Raw genomic sequence first — 24,259 nt, forward strand, 5'->3', positions numbered from 1 at the left:
TACAATTTTTTATTTCCTTCACAGGAATTTCAAAAATGACCATTTTCTGGCTCACCATGTATTACACAACATAAGATGTCACAGAAAACAAAACAAAACATGCCAAAGCAAAACCAAAAGCAAAACCAAAGCCTAACATGTATAAACCATAATAGTACATGTGTAAGTGCAAATCACAACCCATGCATGTGTTTGTGTGTGTGTGCTAATGCTCATCTTTCTCAGGCCCCCCTCCCACTCTGGTCCGTCAAATGTCAGACCCCCCCTCTCACTAGGGTCCGCCAAATCTTAGCCCCCCCCCCTCCCACCAGGGTCCGCCAAATCTCAGACCCTCCTCCTACTAGGGTCCGCCAAATCTCAGGTCTCCCTCCTAATAGGGTCCGCCAAAGGCCAGGCCTTCCCACCCGGCAGACCAGGGCCCACAAGTGCCACCAAGCTCCAGAGCCAAGCCACTCAAACGCATGATGAACGGCGTGTCACCGTGCACATTGTTAGTCAGATCAGTCTCTTGACTGCCACTGGTAACATGTAACTCAATGCTACCTGCAGCATGGTCGGATAGTCGGCGACTAAGCCAACTACCCTCACTGGCTTGCCAATGGGGAGGGTGTCTGTGACACCCTACAGGACTAAAATCATTACCTGTTAAAGGGCGGATGAGCTCCCTTTGTGAGCCAACGGCCATCTGGCAAAGAGATGGTGTCTCCTAAAAAACACCTATCCGGTTGGACTGGTTTTTTAGGTCATAGGTTGCAGACAGCAAATTGCAGACAGGATCTCACTATCTGCCATGATCTTTCCTGAGAAAACCACGTCTCCATGCTGGCCTCCAAATCCAGTGGCCGACTGGGGATCCTTTGTCATGCAGTCCTTTCTTGGCACTTCTGAGCTACTCACCACAAACAAAGTTTTCATCCACAGCTTGATGGAATACTGCTCTCCCCTCTGGGTTGGTGCTCCTGCCTCACACCTAGCTCGGCTTCACGCTGTAGAAACCAAGGCTTTTAGAATCATTGGTATCTCCCGTGATGAAGCTGATTCTGAGGGCCTTTCACTCCCTCACCGCAGACAGGTTGGCAGTCTTTGTGTCTTCTACCGACTCATCTCCAGCCTAGCACCCCCTGCTTTGTCTCTGAAATATTCCTACAGGTCGCACAAGATCTGCCAGCAACCCTCTTATGGTTAAACTGCCAAAATCAACACTCACTGCTCACCTTTACTCTTTCATACCTCTTTTGTCCCACCTCTGGAACAAACTGCCACTCTCTCTTCAACCCCACTTCTCCCTCCATGTCTTCAAAACAGCTGTTCACCACCATCTCTTATCTTCCCCCATCCAAAGCCTTGATCTTTTCTACCCCCATTAATACACCCCATATCCACCTTTTTCAACTTCTGTTTTCATTCCTGAAAGTCCTCATAGTGTCCATTTGTTTATCCCATGTACCCCACCCCAGCCCTCTCCCTTACACAGATCTCCCAATGTCCCTGTTCTCTACTGTTATTGTGCTTCCCTCTCTCTCTCTCCCCCTTCTTGTCTGTTGCTCACTTTATTATATTGTTCTATGTGTTAGCTCTTCCACGAGCCTCGACTTAGTATACAAAAAAAAATGTCGAACATTCTTCTCTCAACAGTTGCTTCAACTATTTAAAGGATTGATTCGTCCTTGTATAGAGTACTGCTCTCACATCTGGGGAGGTTCTAGCTCCACATATTTATTGGACGGAATTAAATCCAATGTAATCCAACTGATCAACTCTCCCAATCCGACCCCAAAACTTGACCCGCTCGAATTGCACCGCAAAGTTGGCTCCCTTTCTCTTTTCTACAGATATTACTTTGGTTTCTGCTCCCAAGAACTTGCTGCTTGTGTACCTCCTCCATTAGCGAGACCACGGAATACTCGACACGTCACTGCATCACATGATTACTGTGTGGCCATTGGCAACTCAAGGGTGGGCCGTTATGATGTTTGTTTATTCCCCTCCACTGTCAAACTCTGGAACTCTTTCCCTTCCCATGTATTTCCAAAAACTTACAACCTTCCCCTTTTCAAAAAGCAGATTTTTTACTTCCTCAAATATTCTTAGACTTTTCTCTCTTTCTTCGCTTTTATATCAATACAGCTCTTTTATTTACGGTGTGGTCTCGATGAGGAGTATATAGTCCGTGCCTGGAGCCCTCAACATAAAAAAAACATGTCGTCCATCAAAGCTGTTGTTTTCGGGTCAGTCTTCACTGACTTTGAAACGAATGTATTCGACACAGCCCTCATTCCTCTCCGTAGCAGGTGAGATGTGTGTGTGTGCGTGTGTATGTGTGTGTAGTTTATTTAGTTATAGAATGCTGGAATTCCTTTGGCCGGTAACCCATAAGTTTATTTAGACCCATAAGTGGTGAATCTGTAATTTTAGAGGTTCAGTTCCATATGAAGTAAAATTGCTTACCTGGCCATGTGGAGGTAAAATCGCCCAGCCATCCTCATGGGAACGCGCAGCCAAATATCACTTGGACCAACAAGCGATAAGACGTGTTAGCCGAGATCAACTGGATTTTGTGTGCCGTGTGACCTCTAATTCATGACTAAGGTGAGGTAAGATGCCCCTGTTGAGAAAGGGGTTTGAACTGCCCCACCCCTCCACCCCTCTCAACCTCCGACCAATAGCCTCCTCTGTTCCACTTTATTTGACCATTCAAAGCATTCATACCAGAGAGCTCTCTGAATGACTGTACTGCAATGAATAAAACGACCAAGGTGGTGTACCTGATGAAGGGGTTATGGGGGTTGCGGTATTAAATATTTCATCTTCACTGGTATTTTAAAATCTCCACATAAACAGGATCAAAAGCACAAGATTAATTAATCCTAAAGACCACAAGTATAACATTACCAAGAGTAAATATGTGTTGCATCATAATCATTTAACAACTGGCAAGAGGGTATCAGTTGAGGCTAGGGTTAGCAAGGTTTGGAGGACACATAACTCGAACCCTAACCCATACTTTCTTGAGTTGTCGGTGTGTTCTTTTGCTGAAACAAATGGATTTGGGAAAACACAATGGAGCCAAAGGGAGATGCGATTAGCAATTTTGTACACTTTGGGCAGTGCACCTAACAACTGCTTCAGCATTTTTCCTTCTTTCCTTTTCCTTTTTCCTTCTTTACCCGAAGGACGACCCAATCTCACCCCCTTGAAATAAAATCTGCTCTGCGTTCCCGCCCTAAAACCCGCCGACTGGGAGGACTAATCTTATAGCGCGGTGCACACTCCCCTCGCTCAGCATCCGTCCGACACCATGACCCACCTGCTCAGACTCTGCGTACTGAGCCTCCTGCCTGTGTGGGAGATCTCGTGCGCCGCACGTGTCCACGACTCGTACGCCCAGCACGACGAGCCTGCGGTCGACACGTCTGCGTGTGCCCCCTCTTGTTCTCTCATGCACGATCGGAGCAAGGCGTGGAGGATTGCCTCCCTCAGGGCACACATACTGAGCGAGCTGCGCTTGTCTCACTCCCCGAATGTCAGTTCTCTTGTGGTGCCAGATGCACCTCCTCTTCGAGATCTCCTGCAAAAACACGAGCTCCAAGAAAATGACAGACTCGGTGGGTCCGACACGGAGGAGCATCCGATAACTGAGAAGGTCATCGTTTTAGCAAGCAAGCGTAAGCCACTGCGACTACACCGTCATGTTCAATTCACTACACACATACGTATTGATGAAAGTTGTACCACACGTGCAACGAGCACCTTGTTTTCCTCTTATATCTACATGCACAGGGTGGCCTACGGATTGACGATGCTGTTCTTTTATTCGCACGTTGGATCCCTGCAGCGATGGTTAGTGGCAGAGAGTGCGCTAACCTATATCGTATGGCCGATATCATTAGAGTTTCACGTGGAAAACCTGTTTAGTGTGTTTTTGGACAAGGTGACCGAAGGTTGGCTATTTGACGGAACAGTGACGAAGCACTGTGCATAAAGCGACTAAATTTGCAATTATATTGTTTGGTCTTGTGTGTTATTTTGTCTGTCACTTGCAAATATCGAAGACTTTTCAGGTATATTGGTTGGTCGCGTGCGTTATTCTGTCTGTCTATTTGTCTGTGAATTGCCCACAGATCACATTTTCACTCCGATCTTCACGAAACTTCCCCACTTGGTAGAGTTGGTCATACGCAAGAAGCCTATTATTTTTGAGGTCAAATAGTCAAAAGGTCAACATCATCAAAAAGGTCAACATTGGCCAAGTTTCTAAAATTGTCAATTTTCATCTGATTGGCTTGAAATTTGAACAGAATTTGCATCTCAGGTCACTGCATTCAACTACTAATTATTTTTGAGGTCAACATTGGCCAAAAGGTCAACGTAGGCCAAAGGTCAACAACTTAAAGATGCAAATTCTAAAACCCTAAATTTTCATCTGATTGACTTGAAATTTGAACAGGATTTGCATATCATGTCACTGAATTCAACCACCAATTATTATTTTTTAGGTCTAAAGGTCAAAAGGTCAACAAATTTGTTTTTGGGATTTCACAAATATTCTGTGCACGACAACATTTCTTGTTTGTTTGTCTGTCTGTGAGTAGGATATCTCAAAAAGTTATGGACGGATTCGGACGAAATTTTGGGGGAAAGTTGCGTGTGTGACAAGGACGAATTGATTAGATTTTGATGAAGATCCAGATCCGGATATTAGATTTCTTCAAATGATTCTTCACCATTGAGAGTTGGGGCCAAAAACGGTACATAGCAAGAAATTTTACAAAGTTGTGGACAAATTATGACAAAACTTGGTAAATGAATTGGGTAGGTGACAAGGTCAAGAACAAGCAGATGAAATTTTGGTTATAGTCAGGACGCAGATCCAGCCTATCAGTGGGATACAAAACGTAAAACGATCAGCTCTGTGGAGGTATGTGCTCTGACGAGTGCAATTATAGTTCCAATTGCAGCCCCCCTTCCCTGCCCCTCCCCCCCCCCCCACCCAAAAAAAAAGAAAATGCCAAGATGTGAGGAATGTTTTTTATCCAAAACTTAATGGAATCAAATGAAAATTGCACAGGCACAATTTCAGGGTGCCCTCATGAATCCTAGAAAGTTTCAGCTTCCTAGGTCCAATCCTCTCGGTAGAGTAGATGAACCATACAACATACATACTGTACACACAACATACTTTCCTTCCATTACATACAGATTACACATTGATTGCCATTGCAACTGGTCTCTGCAGTATAGTCTTTGACTATTGACTACTTCCTCTTGCAATGTAAACAATACGAACATACTATGATGTAATATTGGCCATTAAATCAGCATTCACTCCTGACCTCTTAATCGTTATACAAAGAGGTTTATCATTTTCTCCAGGCATTTCATGGAAAATGTTTTCTTTTCCCTTTGTTTTGGAAACTTTCCTGATGTTATATCTCGTTTTTTATAACCAATATGTAGCTCATTGTTGCCTTGGATGGGTGGGTGATGGATATTGAATATCGAATGTTGAGTGTAGATGTTGAACGATTGTGGACGTTGAATGTTGAACAGTTTTACAGTCTGACAACCTTAAAGAACAGCCAAGCACACTTCCCTCACCTCGTATGTCCTCACCTCGTGTAACCTCACCTTGTGTTTCCTCCTCGTGTTTCCTCACCTCTCACAGCAGTGATTACAATATTGGTGATTATAGTGCGGTCTTTATCACACGCTTTTCTCACCTTTTGACTCATTCTGGTGATAATATATTGATTGTGGTGCTATCCTTGACAATTTTACGTTTATTTGACTCCCTAAACAGTTGGCGGCCATCGGGGTTCAGTGGGTCGACATGGATACTCTGGCCCAGAGTGCCCGCTTATATTATATATATGTATGTATATATATATATATATATATATATATATATATATATATATATATATATATATATATATATATATATATATATATATATATATATATATATATATTGTTGCGGATATGGGATTTGCATCCATCCATATCCGCTTGTAAATATTCCCCTATTTCCTCAATACTTCCCAACTATCCCCAATCCCCCATTCCCTAGTCCCATTTTCTGTAAACAACACTCTGTAGACCCGACCTCCCCATATTTCCCCCATTAAATGTCGTGCCCAGGTTCACCGCATCTCATGTAAGACAACTATAGGACATCTTGCTAGTTATTCTTAGTCTATGTCAGTTAAGGACTCGTTTCCATTAATTCTGACCCTTCGTTGCACCAGAATGTGATTGTATGGCACCGTTAGGAAGTTTAGGACCTCCCAATACCTCCCCGCAGCTCTTCCTCACAGTTCAACAACAACAACAACAACAACAACAACGAGCGCAGGAAGTGCGCGTCCTCACTCCAGCTTGGTTGGTAGGGGGTGTTGGGAGGGCACCAGGCCTTCCCAACGAGCCGCCATCAAACATGTGCTCGACGGGGTTACCAAATAGGGGCTCCCTGTCAGCTCCTCGTCAAGGGCGGAGCCCGGTAACCCCCGCACCCAATGGAAGCGGCGGACCGGCCCCAGTGGGGCGGAACCAACCAGCCGAGGGCGTGTCACTCCCCGCTGAGCATGCGCAGTGAGGGGGAGGTGACGTCAGATGCGCGCTGAGCTTGAAGCAAGAAAGACGTCCCCTCCGAGCGCTGTGAGACCTCCCCGCATCTTCTGGACCGTGCTTTATCCTGTCCCCGAGCCAAGGTGCACCTTGTGCTATCGACCTACCTGTCCCTTCCTGCCATCAATCCCTGTGTAAGTCTGCCTTGTTCCGTTTGTCTGTGGTATGTCTGGGCTAAGATAAGACGGTAATTAAGTGCCCATCTCTTCTGTGTCTTTACCTCACTGCCTTGTAATCTACCCCTTTTCTCCACCACTGTAATTATACCCTCCTCCGGAGGTGTTGAGAACTGTACCCCTTGCGTCGTTTCCTCTTTCCCAGTCGTCGTGTCCTTTCTATCATTGATTTGGCATAGATTTGGCCAACGTCTGGGTGAATCGGGTGAGTTGGGGAAGAATCGGCGGAACTGTTCGGTCGCGGTAATACCAACCGCTCGGTAAATAACATCTTTAACCATGTCCGCAACAATATATATATATATATATATATATATATATATATATATATATATATATATATATATATACAGTGGTACCTCGGCTTACGAGTTTAATCCGTTCCGTGACGGAGCTCGTAAGCCAAATCGCTCGTAAGTCAAAGCAAATTTTCCCATTCAAATGCATTGAAATGCTATTAATCCGTTCCAGCCTCAAAAAAAAAACACCAATTTTTTTTGTTAGGTGCTTTTAAATAACAAAAATGTACTTTATAAATAACAAATAATGTATAAACAAGCACGACCTCGTATATACTGTACATAATACAAGAGAATGTAAAGAAATAAACTGGTTTTATTAAGCAGAGGAGAAGAGCATGCCAGGTGAGGTGTGTGTGTTGTCGACTTGGCGAGGCAGTACGATCGTACTCCTTCTACGATATGTACGATTTTGAAGCAGAAGGAGTCCATAAAGGCTATAACGCCAGCCAAGGGCGTTACGATTATTTCAAAGCTCCGGACCTCTATCCATGAAGATATGGAGAAGTTGTTGTTTGTGTGGTTGAAGGAGAAGCAGCTCGCAGGAGATACCGTGACCGAGAGCATCATGTGTTTGAAAAGATTGAAACTCGGATATCGAGCACGGACCACGAGGTGTTTTTTCTTTTTTCTTAATCTCGGTTTCAGTGAACTTTTGCTCTGTGCTCACGTGTACTGTACCTGTACCTGTAATGGTACGTCAGAGGATGGCACCTGTTGTCATCATATTAAGTGCAAGATGTTCTGCATCGTAAGTTGGTACACCGTGGTCTTTCGGCGGTGTTTAAGCCGGCCGTCTTGGCTTCTGTCACCATTGGCATTGAGTCTTTCGATGTAGGTAGGTCGTTGTGTGCCGGTGCCTTGGCCGAATTCCTTCATTGCTGCATTGTTAGCTCACCTGGTTTTTTATACCACATCTTTGGTTATCGGACCAGCGAATGACGTCATCTCCAAAGTATGGCTTATTCTCACTTGTCTTGGACGATCTTCTACTTCTAGCCTTCCACCGTGCATTTGGTGTCCACTGTACTTACTGTACAGTGCCTGGTAAAATTGATGTAATGGGTTTTTGACCGTCAACGCCATGAACCGTCATGAACCGTCATGAACCGTCATGAACCGTCATGAACCGTCAACGCCATGAACCGCTAACACTCAAAAGCCCATTTATCGCGCCTTATAAAGCAAAACGCAAACCGAAAGCCATGCCTCTCAAGCGAGGCGTGCTTCCGTGGTCACGTGATCCACAGGTGTAGCTCATTATACCCGCACGCGCGACACGCTTTGGCGGTCACGTGACCAGCCACTCTGGAGGCGGGGATCCCTGCCGATGACGTCACCGGCTGGAGCAAGGAGATTCCTCGCTCATGTATTTCGACGATTGCGTGTTTTATATCCAAGCAGAGATGCTTTCACGGCAAGATAACCACGTGACCGGAACCGGAAGCCACAACCGGAAAATTCAAAAAAATAAATTTTTTGAGCTCGTACATCGGATCTCGGCTCGTATCCCAAAGCAACAAACCGCCCGAGCGACGGCTCGTATCCCGAAAAACTCGTACGTTGGGGCACTCGTAAGCCGAGGTACCACTGTATATATATATATATATATATATATATATATATATATATATATGTATATATATATATATATATATATATATATATATATATATATATATATATCTCTATATATATATATCTCTATATATATATATATATACACACACATACATACACACACACACACGAGGGCCAGTCATTAAGTAACCTTAAAATGGCGGTATAAATTAGAGAATGTAATGTGTGTAGTTGTAGACGACATGTGTTATATCTAATATCTATGGGTAAGAGTCGTGTTTTGCCTGTTTTAGATCTGGCAACATTGGGCGTATGACATCAGTCGAGCAGTTCCAAGATGGCGGCTCCCTTAGAAGCATGCACCAGGGAGAAGGAACTTTCTGTCATCCGTTTCTTGGGAAGTGAAGGTGTGAATCCCAGTGAAATCCATCGCAGAATAAAGATGTAATATGGTGATGTATGTTTATCACTGCAGCAGGTGTACAACTGGGACAGGAAGTTTAAAAGTGGAGTGTCCAGTGTGGCAGATGCTGCTCACTCGGGCCGGCCTCACACAGCCGACACACCAGAAATGGTTGCAGGAGTTCAGCATGTGCTAAGGGAAAACCGTCACATTACACTAAATGAAGTGGTCTCCGAATTTAACATTAGCCATGGTTCAGCACACCATATCATTCACAATGTGCTGGGGTTCCACAAAGTGTCTGCAAGGTGGGTGCCCAGACAACTCACACCCAAACTGAGAGAACGGCGAGTGGACGCATGTGAAGAACTTCTGCAGCGTTACGAAACAGAAGGCGATGCTTTCTTAGAGCGCGTAGTGACTGGGGATGAAAGCTGAGTCCACTACTTTCAGCCAGAAATGAAGAGGGCAAGCAAAGAGTGGCGCCATTCAACTTCACTGAAGCCCAAAAAATTCCGCACACAGCATCCACTGGAAAAGTGATGCTGACGCTCTTCTGGGATAGCAGAGGCCCACTTCTGGAGCATTACATGTCCAGAGGGACCGCATTCACCAGTGCCTCATACTGCGACCTCCTTAAAATCATCTGAAACCAGCAATCAGATCAAAACGTCGTGGACTACTCACTCCCGGTGTTTTGCTGCAGCATGACAATGCTCGGCCCAATACTGCCCGCGCTACAGCTGCAACAATGGAGTACATGCATTTTGAGTGTCTTCCTCATCCACTCTACTCACCAGACCTCGCCCCTTCAGATTACCACATCTTTGGCCAACTTAAAGAGGCGCTTGGTGGAACCACTTTCTGATCCGATGAAGAGGTCCAAGATGCGGTGCACGAATGGCTACACAAGCAGCCAAAATATATTTTTTCCTAGAGGAATCAGGCCTTAGTAAAGCACTGGAAAAAACGCATTGAACACAATGGAGATTATGTTGAAAAATAACACAGTTGTTACACACGTACGTGCAATAAACAAGCTGTGAAAAATATTTTAAGGTTACTTATTGACTGCCCCTCATATATATATATATCACTTGGACCAACAAGCGATAAGACGTGTTAGCCGAGATCAACTGGATTTTGGGTGCCGTGTGACCTCTAATTCATGACTAAGGTGAAGAAAGATGCCCCTGTTGAGAAAGGGGTTAGAACTGCCTGACCCCTCCACCCTCCTCTGTTCTAGTTTTATTTTGACCATTCAAAGCATTCATACCAGAGAGCTCTCTGAATGACAGTACTGCAATGAATAAAACGACCAAGGTGGTGTACATGATGAAGGGGTTATGGGGGTTGGGGTATTAAATATTTCATCTTCATTGGTATTTTAAAATCTCCACATAAACAGGATCAAAAGCACAAGATTAATTAATCCTAAAGACCACAAGTATAACATTACCAAGAGTAAATATGTGTTGCATCATAACAATTTAACAACTGGAAAGAGTTGTATACAATAGGCTAATGCCATCTGTCTCTCTGTCTGTCTGTTTGTCCCATCCTGAAACATGGAAACACTCGATGGAAAGAAAAAATATGAGGTAAAAGTTACTTAAAATTAATCCAAACATCTGGGAAAGTTATAATATAAATGCCAAAGTTGTACCCAAGAGATTGCATCTTCACGCATATAACGTGCAGATAGTGGAACCTTTAGAACCAAGAACTTCACAGGGAGGTGTATTGGACGTAGTGGGGGCCTGGCCTCCATGGTCTCCTAATATTATGCCCTTAGACTTCTTCTTGTGGGATATGTCAGGGATTGTTTTCCAAACCCCTATTACTGAAATTGAAACACTTCGTGGAAGGATAACCAATTGCATCTGCAGTGTGATGAGGAATGTTGGTCAATGCGTGGATTTAAATGGATTATCACTTGGATGTGCTGCATGCCACTAAAGAACACTGGAAACTTTATGAATCAAGTGACAAAATGCAAGGAAACACATATTTGTGTATCTCTTCAGCCGCTACTTCATTCCTAAGCATAAAGCTATCTTCATATGGTAAGTTTAGCCAATGTAATGTTTTGAATAAGTCAATAAGTTGTGAAACTAATTTTACTCTCTCCTTTTCTTGAAGTACCAGGTCCCTTCAACAACTGAAGACATTCCAGTTTTGATATATTTCAACCAGCGCAAGAATAAAAGGCTTCCTTCTTTGAATCATTGTATTCTTACCAGGTCCAAGAGGCGTTAAACTCTGCTAGTTTAAATAACTCCTAAAATAAGAACTTCAATAATCTGTAACTAAGTGACCAATTTCCTGTTGTCCGAATTATCATATGCGGGTTCCGTTTTTATTGAGGATTCGACCCTTTCTACCTAGAAACTTTCAAAACCGTGGGTCCACAACCTCACCATAGGTTCAAGTAAGTTGCTCGATAACCTCAGCAGTTTCCAAACAGTTAGTCAATCAATCGATGCAACATACCCATTGCATTACCTATAAAAGGTTTATATTCCTTACTAAATTACGACACACACACACACACACACACACACACACACACACACACACACACACACACACACACACACACACACACACACACACACACACACATTGTTTTCGTTTATGAAAACATAGACACATTCAAGATTTAAATGTTCAATACAAATAAGTTTATCAAAACATAGACACATTCAAGATTTAAATGTTCAATACAAATAAGTTTATCAAAACATAGACACATTCAAGATTTAAATGTTCAATACAAATAAGTTTATCAAAACATAGACACATTCAAGATTTAAATGTTCAATACAAATAAGTTTATCAAAACATAGACACATTCAAGATTTAAATGTTCAACACAAATAAGTTTATCAAAACATAGACACATTCAAGATTTAAATGTTCAATACAAATAAGTTTATCAAAACAGACACATTCAAGATTTAAATGTTCAATACAAATAAGTTTATCAAAACATAGACACATTCAAGATTTAAATGTTCAATACAAATAAGTTTATCAAAACAGACACATTCAAGACATAAATGTTCAATACAAATAAGTTTATCAAAACATAGACACATTCAAGATTTAAATGTTCAATACAAATAAGTTTATCAAAACATAGACACATTCAAGATTTAAATGTTCAATACAAATAAGTTTATCAAAACATAGACACATTCAAGATTTAAATGTTCAATACAAATAAGTTTATCAAAACAGACACATTCAAGACATAAATGTTCAATACAAATAAGTTTATCAAAACATAGACACATTCAAGATTTAAATGTTCAATACAAATAAGTTTATCAAAACATAGACACATTCAAGATTTAAATGTTCAATACAAATAAGTTTATCAAAACATAGACACATTCAAGATTTAAATGTTCAACACAAATAAGTTTTTCAAAACATAGACACATTCAAGATTTAAATGTTCAATACAAATAAGTTTATCAAAACATAGACACTTTCAAGATTTAAATGTTCAACACAAATAAGTTTTTCAAAACATAGACACATTCAAGATTTAAATGTTCAATACAAATAAGTTTATCAAAACATAGACACATTCAAGATTTAAATGTTCAACACAAATAAGTTTTTCAAAACATAGACACATTCAAGATTTAAATGTTCAACACAAATAAGTTTTTCAAAACATAGACACATTCAAGATTTAAATGTTCAACACAAATAGGTTTATCAAAACATAGACACATTCAAGATTTAAATGTTCAATACAAATAGGTTTATCAAAACATAGACACATTCAAGATTTAAATGTTCAACACAAATAGGTTTATCAAAACACAGACACATTCAAGATATAAATGTTCAACACAAATAGGTTTATCAAAACATAGACACATTCAAGATTTAAATGTTCAATACAAATAGGTTTATCAAAACATAGACACATTCAAGATTTAAATGTTCAACACAAATAGGTTTATCAAAACACAGACACATTCAAGATATAAATGTTCAACACAAATAGGTTTTTCAAAACATAGACACATTCAAGATTTAAATGTTCAATACAAATAGGTTTTTCAAAACATAGACACATTCAAGATTTAAATGTTCAACACAAATAAGTTTATCAAAACATAGACACATTCAAGATATAAATGTTCAATACAAATAGGTTTATCAAAACATAGACACATTCAAGATTTAAATGTTCAACACAAATAAGTTTATCAAAACATAGACACATTCAAGATTTAAATGTTCAACACTAATAAGTTTATCAAAACATAGACACATTCAAGATATAAATGTTCAATACAAATAAGTTTATCAAAACATAGACACATTCAAGATTTAAATGTTCAACACAAATAAGTTTATCAAAACATAGACACATTCAAGATATAAATGTTCAATACAAATAAGTTTATCAAAACATAGACACATTCAAGATTTAAATGTTCAACACAAATAAGTTTTTCAAAACATAGACACATTCAAGATTTAAATGTTCAACACAAATAAGTTTTTCAAAACAGACACATTCAAGATTTAAATGTTCAACACAAATAAGTTTTTCAAAACATAGACACATTCAAGATTTAAATGTTCAACACAAATAAGTTTTTCAAAACATAGACACATTCAAGATTTAAATGTTCAACACAAATAGGTTTATCAAAACATAGACACATTCAAGATTTAAATGTTCAACACAAATAGGTTTATCAAAACACAGACACATTCAAGATATAAATGTTCAACACAAATAGGTTTTTCAAAACATAGACACATTCAAGATATAAATGTTCAACACAAATAGGTTTTTCAAAACATAGACACATTCAAGATTTAAATGTTCAATACAAATAGGTTTTTCAAAACATAGACACATTCAAGATTTAAATGTTCAACACAAATAAGTTTATCAAAACATAGACACATTCAAGATATAAATGTTCAATACAAATAGGTTTATCAAAACATAGACACATTCAAGATTTAAATGTTCAACACAAATAGGTTTATCAAAACACAGACACATTCAAGATATAAATGTTCAACACAAATAGGTTTATCAAAACATAGACACATTCAAGATTTAAATGTTCAACACAAATAAGTTTATCAAAACACAGACACATTCAAGATTTAAATGTTCAACACAAATAAGTTTATCAAAACATAGACACATTCAAGATTTAAATGTTCAACACAAATAGGTTTATCAAAACATAGACACATTCAAGATTTAAATGTTCAACACAAATAGGTTTATCAAAACATAGACACATTCAAGATATAAATGTTCAATACAAATAGGTTTATCAAAACATAGACACATTCAAGATATAAATGTTCAATACAAATAAGTTTATCAAAACATAGACACATTCAAGATATAAATGTTCAATACAAATAAGTTTTTCAAAACATAGACACATTCAAGATTTAAATGTTCAACACAAATAGGTTTATCAAAACATAGACACATTCAAGATATAAATGTTCAATACAAATAGGTTTATCAAAACATAGACACATTCAAGATTTAAATGTTCAATACAAATAAGTTTATCAAAACAGACACATTCAAGATTTAAATGTTCAACACAAATAAGTTTATCAAAACACAGACACATTCAAGATATAAATGTTCAACACAAATAGGTTTATCAAAACATAGACACATTCAAGATTTAAATGTTCAACACAAATAAGTTTATCAAAACACAGACACATTCAAGATATAAATGTTCAATACAAATAGGTTTATCAAAACATAGACACATTCAAGATTTAAATGTTCAACACAAATAAGTTTATCAAAACATAGACACATTCAAGATTTAAATGTTCAACACAAATAGGTTTATCAAAACATAGACACATTCAAGATATAAATGTTCAATACAAATAGGTTTATCAAAACATAGACACATTCAAGATTTAAATGTTCAACACAAATAGGTTTATCAAAACACAGACACATTCAAGATATAAATGTTCAACACAAATAGGTTTATCAAAACATAGACACATTCAAGATTTAAATGTTCAACACAAATACGGTTATCAAAACACAGACACATTCAAGATATAAATGTTCAATACAAATAGGTTTATCAAAACATAGACACATTCAAGATTTAAATGTTCAATACAAATAAGTTTATCAAAACATAGACACATTCAAGATTTAAATGTTCAATACAAATAAGTTTATCAAAACATAGACACATTCAAGATTTAAATGTTCAACACAAATAAGTTTATCAAAACATAGACACATTCAAGATTTAAATGTTCAACACAAATAGGTTTATCAAAACATAGACACATTCAAGATTTAAATGTTCAACACAAATAAGTTTATCAAAACATAGACACATTCAAGATTTAAATGTTCAACACAAATAGGTTTATCAAAACATAGACACATTCAAGATTTAAATGTTCAACACAAATAGGTTTATCAAAACATAGACACATTCAAGATTTAAATGTTCAACACAAATAAGTTTATCAAAACACAGACACATTCAAGATATAAATGTTCAATACAAATAGGTTTATCAAAACATAGACACATTCAAGATATAAATGTTCAATACAAATAGGTTTATCAAAACATAGACACATTCAAGATATTGTTGCGGATATGAGGCCTGTATTTTTTTGATTGTGTTGTATTGTGGTAAATTGGTGATGATTATTGTTTATTCTGCGCCCCCCTGCCTCCGGAGCTGTGTAAAGGTGAAAGGGCATCCCATAATTAGTCCACAAGCATACACGTCAGCCAAATAATAGAATACCCCTGTTTGATAGTTATCTCTTATTCTGTGTTTTAGGGTAAGGCTGTGTCTCCCATTAATTGAAGTACTCCATTGCACCAGCGAAAGAGAATAGATCCCCTTTCATTCCCATCCCCAAAATCTCCATTTCCTTCACATCACCTTTCGTCATTGCCGAGCCTCGATTGGCAATTACCTCCCCTCCAAAACCACCATTGAACAAGGGCTCGGGTCGGGGAAGAGGGGTGTGCCCGCCCGTCGTCATCAAGGGCGGAGCCAGAGGGTCGCATGACCAACCAGGGCCGAGGTGAGCACACCGATGGGCGTGTCCAAAAGGCCGGCGACTTGATCGCCGGAGGCGCTATAAAGGCGCGCGCGCAAGTGGCGTGAAAGAGTCAGTCAGAGTCAGTCAGAGTCAGTCAGAGTCAGTCAGAGTCAGTCAGTGGAGTCGGTGGTCAGTTGGTTGCGTTGGTTGCGGTGAGGAGTCGGTGGTGGTGGTCAGTGGTTGCGTTGGTTGCGGTGAGGAGTCAGTGGTGAGGAGTGAGTGGACCAAGAAAGAGTTGAGGGTTTGGACCAGACGAGCCTGTTGCAAGTCCTGGGAAAGCAGCGGAGGCCACAGCAGCGACAAGACCCAACAGCCACTTGGGGCCTGGACGGCGGTTTTGAGCAAGGCCATGAAGGAACGGCGGCTGCTAAACGCGCCGATCGTGCTGCAGGACCCCCTTGGACCTTCCTCTCCCTCCAGCCATCCACCTCCTGCCTTTCCACCCTTCTTGTGTACGTGAGTTTGTTTTGTTTGTTCTGTCCCTGGGTTATTTAAGTCTGTATAAGCTAGTATTTGCACTGTGTCACCTGCGTCTTATGTGTTGTAAATAAACTTGATTGCTCCTTTTTGCTTGTGTGTGTACAATAAATCCAATTACTCTTCTGTCCGTCTTCTCGTTTTATTCCTTTTCCTCTTTGCATTTCGTCGTTTTAGTCTTTTCCCAGATTGGGCAGCTGCGGTGCGATACGGCCAAAGTTCTGGGTGAATCGGGTGAGTCGGGGAACAACTGTTCGGTCGCGGAGCCTTCGCTCGGCAAAGTAACATCTAAACCGTGATCAGTAACAATTGGTGTCGAGGAGTGGGATTCGAGGCCCGAACCAAATTTAAAAAAAAAACATCTAGAAAAAAATTTGGTCAAAATTATAAAGTCACCGAAATTTGATTTTGTTTTAAAGGAAAACCCGAATTTTGAAATCGCGCCATGGCTGGTCAAGGCGATCAGATGCAGGTGGGTGAGCTAGAGGAGGGGTTAGGAGTAACCCAGGACCTCGGGGTAATGTATATGGAGGAGGTGGTTGAGGGGGTATCAGGCGCACAAAATGGCGTCCTCGCGCACATTGTTGTCGCGGCACCAAATTTAGTCGCACCCGTGGTCGCGGCAGCCGAGCCCGCAGTGCCAATGGACTTTTGCCTATTTATGACGCATTTCATGGCATCTATGAAGGGTGACAGTAGGGGATTGGATGCAATGATGGCTACCCAGGGAATCGACATGAAAAAAAGGAGGAAGGAAGCAAGGGCCAACCCGGAGGGATATCGGGAGCAAATAAACGACAGCATAAAAAAAATGGGGGAGATCGTAGACGGCATGGGAGGCGGGAGAGGCACATCGGTGCACGACGAGGTAAAGCAGGTCGAGAAGCACTGGTTGAACGAAGTTGAGAAAAGCACGGGTACAATGACGGGGGTAGAAATCGCGACACGGGGTTTGGAAAAGCCGGCGACCGATGAGGTAGAGGGTGTTTTATTAAAGCCAGCGGTCGTCGAGGTGAGTAAAGAAAAAGCGGAAGTGGGCATTGAAATTGAAGAGATGACGGAGGTAGCCCGGGAATTGCAGGGAGAAATGGAAAATGTACAAAGTCCCTGCTCAAATCATGATGATGTACTCGCTAATCCAAATGGAAGTTTGCAGGTTTTGGTGCAGGGAGGAAGAAGAACCCCGAAGGTGAGACGTGCTGTGTATTGTGCGGGGAGATTTTGTAAGAGGATGTTTGGCGACAAAAGAATTTTCGCGCGCTTGGGATCGAGGAGGCATCCGGGCGTTGGTGAAGGGTCCCGTGTGAGTGGAAATGGCACGCGTGGGAGGAAAAAGTGTGCGTCGGCGAGTGGATGTGTTATAAAGTGTGGGAGTGAAACCGAGTGCGAGCGAGAATGCACGTCGGGGTGTACGGAGTGTACGTGCGAGGGTGAGAGTGACACGAGGAGTGAGTTGGTGGTGGAGCGGGTGCGAGAATGCACGCTTGGAATGGTCGAGGGTGTGCGAGGAAGCACACCTGAGTTAGTGGTAGCGCGGGTGTGGGAGAGCCCATCTGAGCGCGTTAGTGGGTGGATGCAAGAGTGCATGCCCATGGTGAGTGGTACGGAGTACGTACCGAGGGAGAGTGCGCAAGACGGTGCACGAGGTGTGTTAAAGGAGTGTGCGAACAGCGAGTGTGCGCGAGAGGTGTGGTGTGTAACAGGGAGTACGTTGGTGGAATGTACGGACGGCGTTGGAACGCCGGGTTTTGTGAGGGTGAAAGGGGTAGCGTATGCGTGTGAGCATGCAAGTGAAGCATCGACGGTAACCGGGTTAGCGGTTAGGGCGACGGATAGCCAAGGCGAGCGCTCGGGGTGCGGGGTGCTTTGTTGGGTGCGAGGCCCGGCGCGGGTCGATGCTGCGTCGCTTCTCTTCGAAGCGTCGTTGCCGATTCGGGCTTGGCCCCGCCCCGCACGGTCGAGTCCGGGCTTTGTCGGGCGAGGCGACCGGTCCGGTTCAAGGGCGAGTGGGAGGAAGCGGAACGGTGCCCCCTCGTGGGGACGGGGTTCCGACCGGGGGAGATTGAGCCATCGGGCCCGGGACCGCAAGGTGCCGCGCCGAGATGGTGCGTGGAATCTCGGCCCAACCAAACCACCTCCCTTGAACCGAAAGCCGGACGGATTCAACCTGCAGGTGACCAAACCACCCGAATTCATTGCTCGGCTTTACGAACCGAGTTTAATGATGTCATGACGCACCGAGCCTAGGATATAGCGGACTGTGATGATGATGGTAGTGATTTGATACCAAATTTATAATAGTGGGTAGATTTGGCAGTAAATGGAAAATTTTTGAATTGGCTGAAATTTCGTGTGCCAAATTGATAGTGGGACCTCCCCGATGTGGTGGGATGGGCAGTCCACCATCCCCCCACAGAAAGCGGGGGGGGGGCAACGGAGCACTAGCTTATGGGGTTGATGGCAGTGAAAACTAGCCCGGGTGGGTTAGGATATCGTGTGTAGGGACCTAGAAGATGACATTAGGTGACGTTAAGGTTAGTTAGTGACAAGGATACCTGTAGTGGGGACGCAGGTAGATTAGCGTGGATGATAATGACGTGGGAGCGCAATAGTTTAAAGGGACGACTGGGAAGCGCAAGTTCAGAGGGGAGTAGTTAGCTGAGATGATGCCGTGTGTTTGAGGATTGAACAGGTGTGATTGCACAGGTGTGCAACTGGACAGGTGTGTGGAGCAATGTATGAGGGAGTAGTGGTGATTGCGTGTTGTGTTGACCAAATGGTCCAGGAAGAAAGGAGGGTGCAGGTGGCACCAGGTATGATTGCACAGGTGTGCAACGACAGGTGGATGGAGGACAGGTGTATGGAATAAATGGTATGGAGTATTGGAATGGATGGTCATGGAGTGAGTATGGTGGAAATTGTGGAGTGGAGTGGATGGTGCGAAGGTGTGAATGGGGGAAGAGTGGACCCCCATCACGGATACCCGGGGCGGGTAGTGTAAGTGTTAGGTAGAGGGTACAGGTAAATTGTGGTTGGATATTGGCATCTGTGGTGCGGGTGAAAGAATGGTCTTTGGATGGGTGCATTAGTGTTGTGGAAATGGCTGGGCGTGTAGCCTGTTAGTGTGTGTAGTTGGTTTGGGCACTCCACCACTGTGAGGATGTCGGCCAGGTGAGGCCGCAGGTGGGCTCTGGGAGCCGGTAGTTGTGGATGGGGCCCGAGGATCCGGAGGACGGACCCGGGTAGCCCAGTGCCAGAGGGCACCAAGGGGTGACAGAGCCAGGAGGGGCCTTCCCAAATTAGATAGGTTAGGTAAGGAGCTAGGTAAGCTCGGGTGGCAACTACAGTGGTGGAGGTGTGCAGGTGGGTAGACCTGCTGGGAGAGCTACACGTCGCAGCCCAGAAATTGTGCGAGGGCACCGGGAGATGAATCGGGGGAGTGAGACCCCAAATTGAGAAGCACCACAGTTTGGTCAATGGGAATTGGTTTTTAGAACCCATAGTGTAAGTTGGCCAATGGATTGGCAGGGAGAGACCCCGGGTAGTGTAAAGTGTGTTAATGTCATTTAGAGGATAGTTAGGATTAGGAAGTCTCCTCGCACCATCTGCATCCACTCACCTGAGGTGACAGGTACTCCACACCATGCCATGTTTTGATTATTTTTTTATGATGCAAATGTTTGGATTGTGAGACGCATCATGACGTGGGTGTGACATGGTGCGTAATTCCATCTCTTCCTCCTTATGAGGATTGATGATGAATTTGGTGATGGCAAATTTTGAAGTAGAGGGATTGTGGAGACGAATTTGGTATAAGGGAAATATGGGGAAGACGTGACAGTAGTGACGAATTGGTAATGTGTAGATTTTGTACATATGGGGTAAGGGCAAGGGTAGTGTAGGTGACAGGGGGGTGACGTACGGTAGGGACGAGCTTTCTCACTTCGCCCTCCGTACGCATTTCGCCTTGCATTGCCTTATTGATGTGTACCCTTGTGACCTTACCCCTCGCTCAATTGTCTCTTTTTGTCTCCCACATGACCTGTGCGCCATTGGGCGCCGAGGGGAGCGTGCGTGGGTCGCCCATTGTGCGCCCGAAATTCCCAGAACCAGCTGTCTGCATCGATGCACCACATTATGGACCACATGTCTGTGGCCGAGCACCACTTATGGACCCCATGGGTTGGGGCATGGCCCCTCTGCTGGAACCGGCCATGAGGGCCCGAAATCTTGCTGGCGGACCTTGGCCACAGGGCACCGATGCCCCACAGGTGAACCACACGTAGTCGGCCCTGTGGGCCATAAATAAAGAAAATAAAAAGGACACATTGGGCACACTTTATTGCAAATAGGCCGCCAGTAAGAAAATGAAAGAATGACAACATCTGGAAGACCAAATAATAATAACCAGCAGAGGGAGCCGAAGAGCAAGAGATCACCTGCAGGGTTAGGGGTTGTTGATTTTATTTTTATTGAACATGCATTGAACACTGATGAACTATGGTGACTGCACCGATTGGTGCTTGGGTGTGTATTGGTGCGTTTTTAGGTGTTTTAATGGTGCATTGATGCAGAGCAGACTGTCTCCCCCCCAGAAAGAACAATCACAGGTCCTGGGTTAGTTTTGTAAATAAAAATAGCGTCATTGTAAATAATGCTTCCCACCGTCAGTGTGTAGTTTGAAGACCATTCCGCAATTCGGTTAACTGTGGGCGTAAGTCTGTTAGGCAGGGTGCAATGGAGCAGCGGGACACATTTATTTATGTTTTAAAACTGTCGCACTCAGGGTCAGGTTAAAAGTAGAGGGAACTACACCTACGTGTCACACTAAATAAAAGTTGTAGGCCCGGGACGTGCCTAAGAGGAGGAGGGTGCAGTGTTGCGGATATGAGGCCTGTATTTTTTTGATTGTGTTGTATTGTGGTAAATTGGTGATGATTATTGTTTATTCTGCGCCCCCCTGCCTCCGGAGCTGTGTAAAGGTGAAAGGGCATCCCATAATTAGTCCACAAGCATACACGTCAGCCAAATAATAGAATACCCCTGTTTGATAGTTATCTCTTATTCTGTGTTTTAGGGTAAGGCTGTGTCTCCCATTAATTGAAGTACTCCATTGCACCAGCGAAAGAGAATAGATCCCCTTTCATTCCCATCCCCAAAATCTCCATTTCCTTCACATCCCCTTTCGTCATTGCCGAGCCTCGATTGCCAATTACCTCCCCTCCAAAACCACCATTGAACAAGGGCTCGGGTCGGGGAAGAGGGGTGTGCCTGCCCGTCGTCATCAAGGGCGGAGCCAGAGGGTCGCATGACCAACCAGGGCCGAGGTGAGCACACCGATGGGCGTGTCCAAAAGGCCGGCGGCTTGATCGCCGGAGGCGCTATAAAGGTGCGCACGCAAGTGGCGTGAGAGAGTCAGTCAGAGTCAGTCAGAGTCAGTCAGAGTCAGTCAGAGTCAGTCAGTGGAGTCGGTGGTCAGTTGGTTGCGTTGGTTGCGGTGAGGAGTTGGTGGTGGTGGTCAGTGGTTGCGTTGGTTGCGGTGAGGAGTCGGTGGTGAGGAGTGAGTGGACCAAGAAAGAGTTGAGGGTTTGGACCAGACGAGCCTGTTGCAAGTCCTGGGAAAGCAGCGGAGGCCACAGCAGCGCCAAGACCCAACAGCCACTTGGGGCCTGGACGGCGGTTTTGAGCAAGGCCGTGAAGGAACGGCAGCTGCTAAATGCGCCGATCGTGCTGCAGGACCCCCTTGGACCTTCCTCTCCCTCCAGCCATCCACCTCCTGCCTTTCCACCCTTCTTGTGTACGTGAGTTTGTTTTGTTTGTTCTGTCCCTGGGTTAATTAAGTCTGTATAAGCTAGTATTTGCACTGTGTCACCTGCGTCTTATGTGTTGTAAATAAACTTGATTGCTCCTTTTTGCTTGTGTGTGTACAATAAATCCAATTACTCTTCTGTCCGTCTTCTCGTTTTATTCCTTTTCCTCTTTGCATTTCGTCGTTTTAGTCTTTTCCCAGATTGGGCAGCTGCGGTGCGATACGGCCAAAGTTCTGGGTGAATCGGGTGAGTCGGGGAACAACTGTTCGGTCGCGGAGCCTTCGCTCGGCAAAGTAACATCTAAACCGCGATCAGTAACAATATAAATGTTCAACACAAATAAGTTATCAAGATGCCAAACCTATATCTTCCATCCATTTTTACCTCTCGGCAAACAGTACACTGATCTTTACAGGGCATAAAACGAAATGTTTTATTTGTTCCATATTTCAATTACAAGTACTCGTAAATCATCAATGGCAGGCATCATTGTACAAGATGATATACTCCCGTTGCTTGTTATCTCCTTGTGTGGGTTTCAAAAGGTGGAACAGAGCCCTCCAAGGTCTCAAAGTATCCACCTTCGCGTGTTTGTGTGTATGTAAGTTGTTACCAGAAATATCCACAAATGGGTAGGTTTCAAGAGGTGGAATGGAGACCTACCAGATATCAGTTTCCACCTCCGTTTTTTTGTGTATGTATGTGTGTGTGTGTGTGTGTTATTTCTATATCTAATAGGTAAAAAAAATACTAATTCCATCCCCTCCTTTAAGGCTAATGTTATTCCCTCTTTGTCAACTTAGTCAGGTTCACTATGTTTTTTCGTTCAAAATCATGGTAGATTAGCAAACCTATACATTTTTGGAAACGTTATTACATGGAAAATCTGAAAATCAATGTTTACATTTGCTTCCAACCAATTCCATTCGACCAATTCGACCAATTCGACCAATCGACCAATTCCATTCGACCAATTCGACCATTCGACCATTCGACCAATTCGATCGATTCGATTCGATTCATCGAATTCGATTCGATCGACCATTCGACCAATTCGATTTGCCAATCAATTTGACCGACCTTTGCTTGTGTGGAACGGACTGTGAAAACGATGCGGACTATATTGTCGGATACGACACACAGGACAGTGATGACGAACTCTAAATGGCATATTCTGTAATCGTGTATGTTTGATGCCATTGACTGCCTGTGTATATTATGTCATTGACTGCCTGTGTAGATGTGAAGTTATACTGACTGCATGTGTATATATGATTTTGCTGACTGCCTGTGTATGTTTGGTGATATGAATTATTGTGACACATTTTGATGTTATTAACTGCCTGTACAAAATGATAACATGTATTTGATTATGCAACTTATCGTGAATATAAAGACAGTATTTTGCAATTCAAAACCTTTGATTCGTGTCTTACCATTCCCCATAGCACTAATTTGATACTTTCATTGGATTCCTTGTCCCTGAAAATATAGGTTTAGTATATTTTAAAAAGTTTTTAGGGTAATTAGAGGCAGAAATAGAACAAAAGATGTATTTTACAGTGGCCATTTTGAAAATCCAAAATGGCCGCCATACAGGTATCTCTCCAAATGTAAACATTGATTTTTAGTTTCCTTATGCTATAACCTTTCCAAAAATGTATAGGTTTGCTAATCTACCATGATTTTGAACGAAATATAATTTATTGACATAGTGAACCTGACTAATTATTGCTTCACCCTAAGGCTAGGCTAATACTCCTG

The 24,259-nt window shown here is 42.6% G+C and overlaps 2 protein-coding genes across 3 annotated transcripts in view; one reads left to right on the forward strand and one right to left on the reverse strand.

The window, feature by feature from the left end:
• The window catches only part of LOC137417012 (major facilitator superfamily domain-containing protein 6), a 168,836-nt gene extending 166,275 nt beyond the window's left edge, over positions 1 to 2,561 (reverse strand). Inside the window, exon 1 of the mRNA XM_078786091.1 lies at positions 2,449 to 2,561. The gene's annotated coding sequence lies outside the window, so the exon portion shown is untranslated. The remainder of the gene's footprint in view (positions 1 to 2,448) is intronic.
• A 671-nt stretch (positions 2,562 to 3,232) lies between these two features.
• LOC137433677 (growth/differentiation factor 8-like) overlaps positions 3,233 to 24,259 on the forward strand; it is a 53,399-nt gene continuing 32,372 nt past the window's right edge. For both annotated transcript variants that reach the window (XM_078786094.1, XM_078786093.1), the window contains exon 1: positions 3,233 to 3,665. In XM_078786094.1, coding sequence (XP_078642220.1) covers positions 3,299 to 3,665 — 367 coding nt within the window. In that variant the 5' untranslated portion in view covers positions 3,233 to 3,298. The remainder of the gene's footprint in view (positions 3,666 to 24,259) is intronic.

This window comes from Myxine glutinosa, chromosome 10 (genome assembly GCF_964187855.1).
Source record: "Myxine glutinosa chromosome 10, kmMyxGlut1.1, whole genome shotgun sequence".
Classification (NCBI taxonomy): Eukaryota; Metazoa; Chordata; class Myxini; order Myxiniformes; family Myxinidae; genus Myxine; species Myxine glutinosa.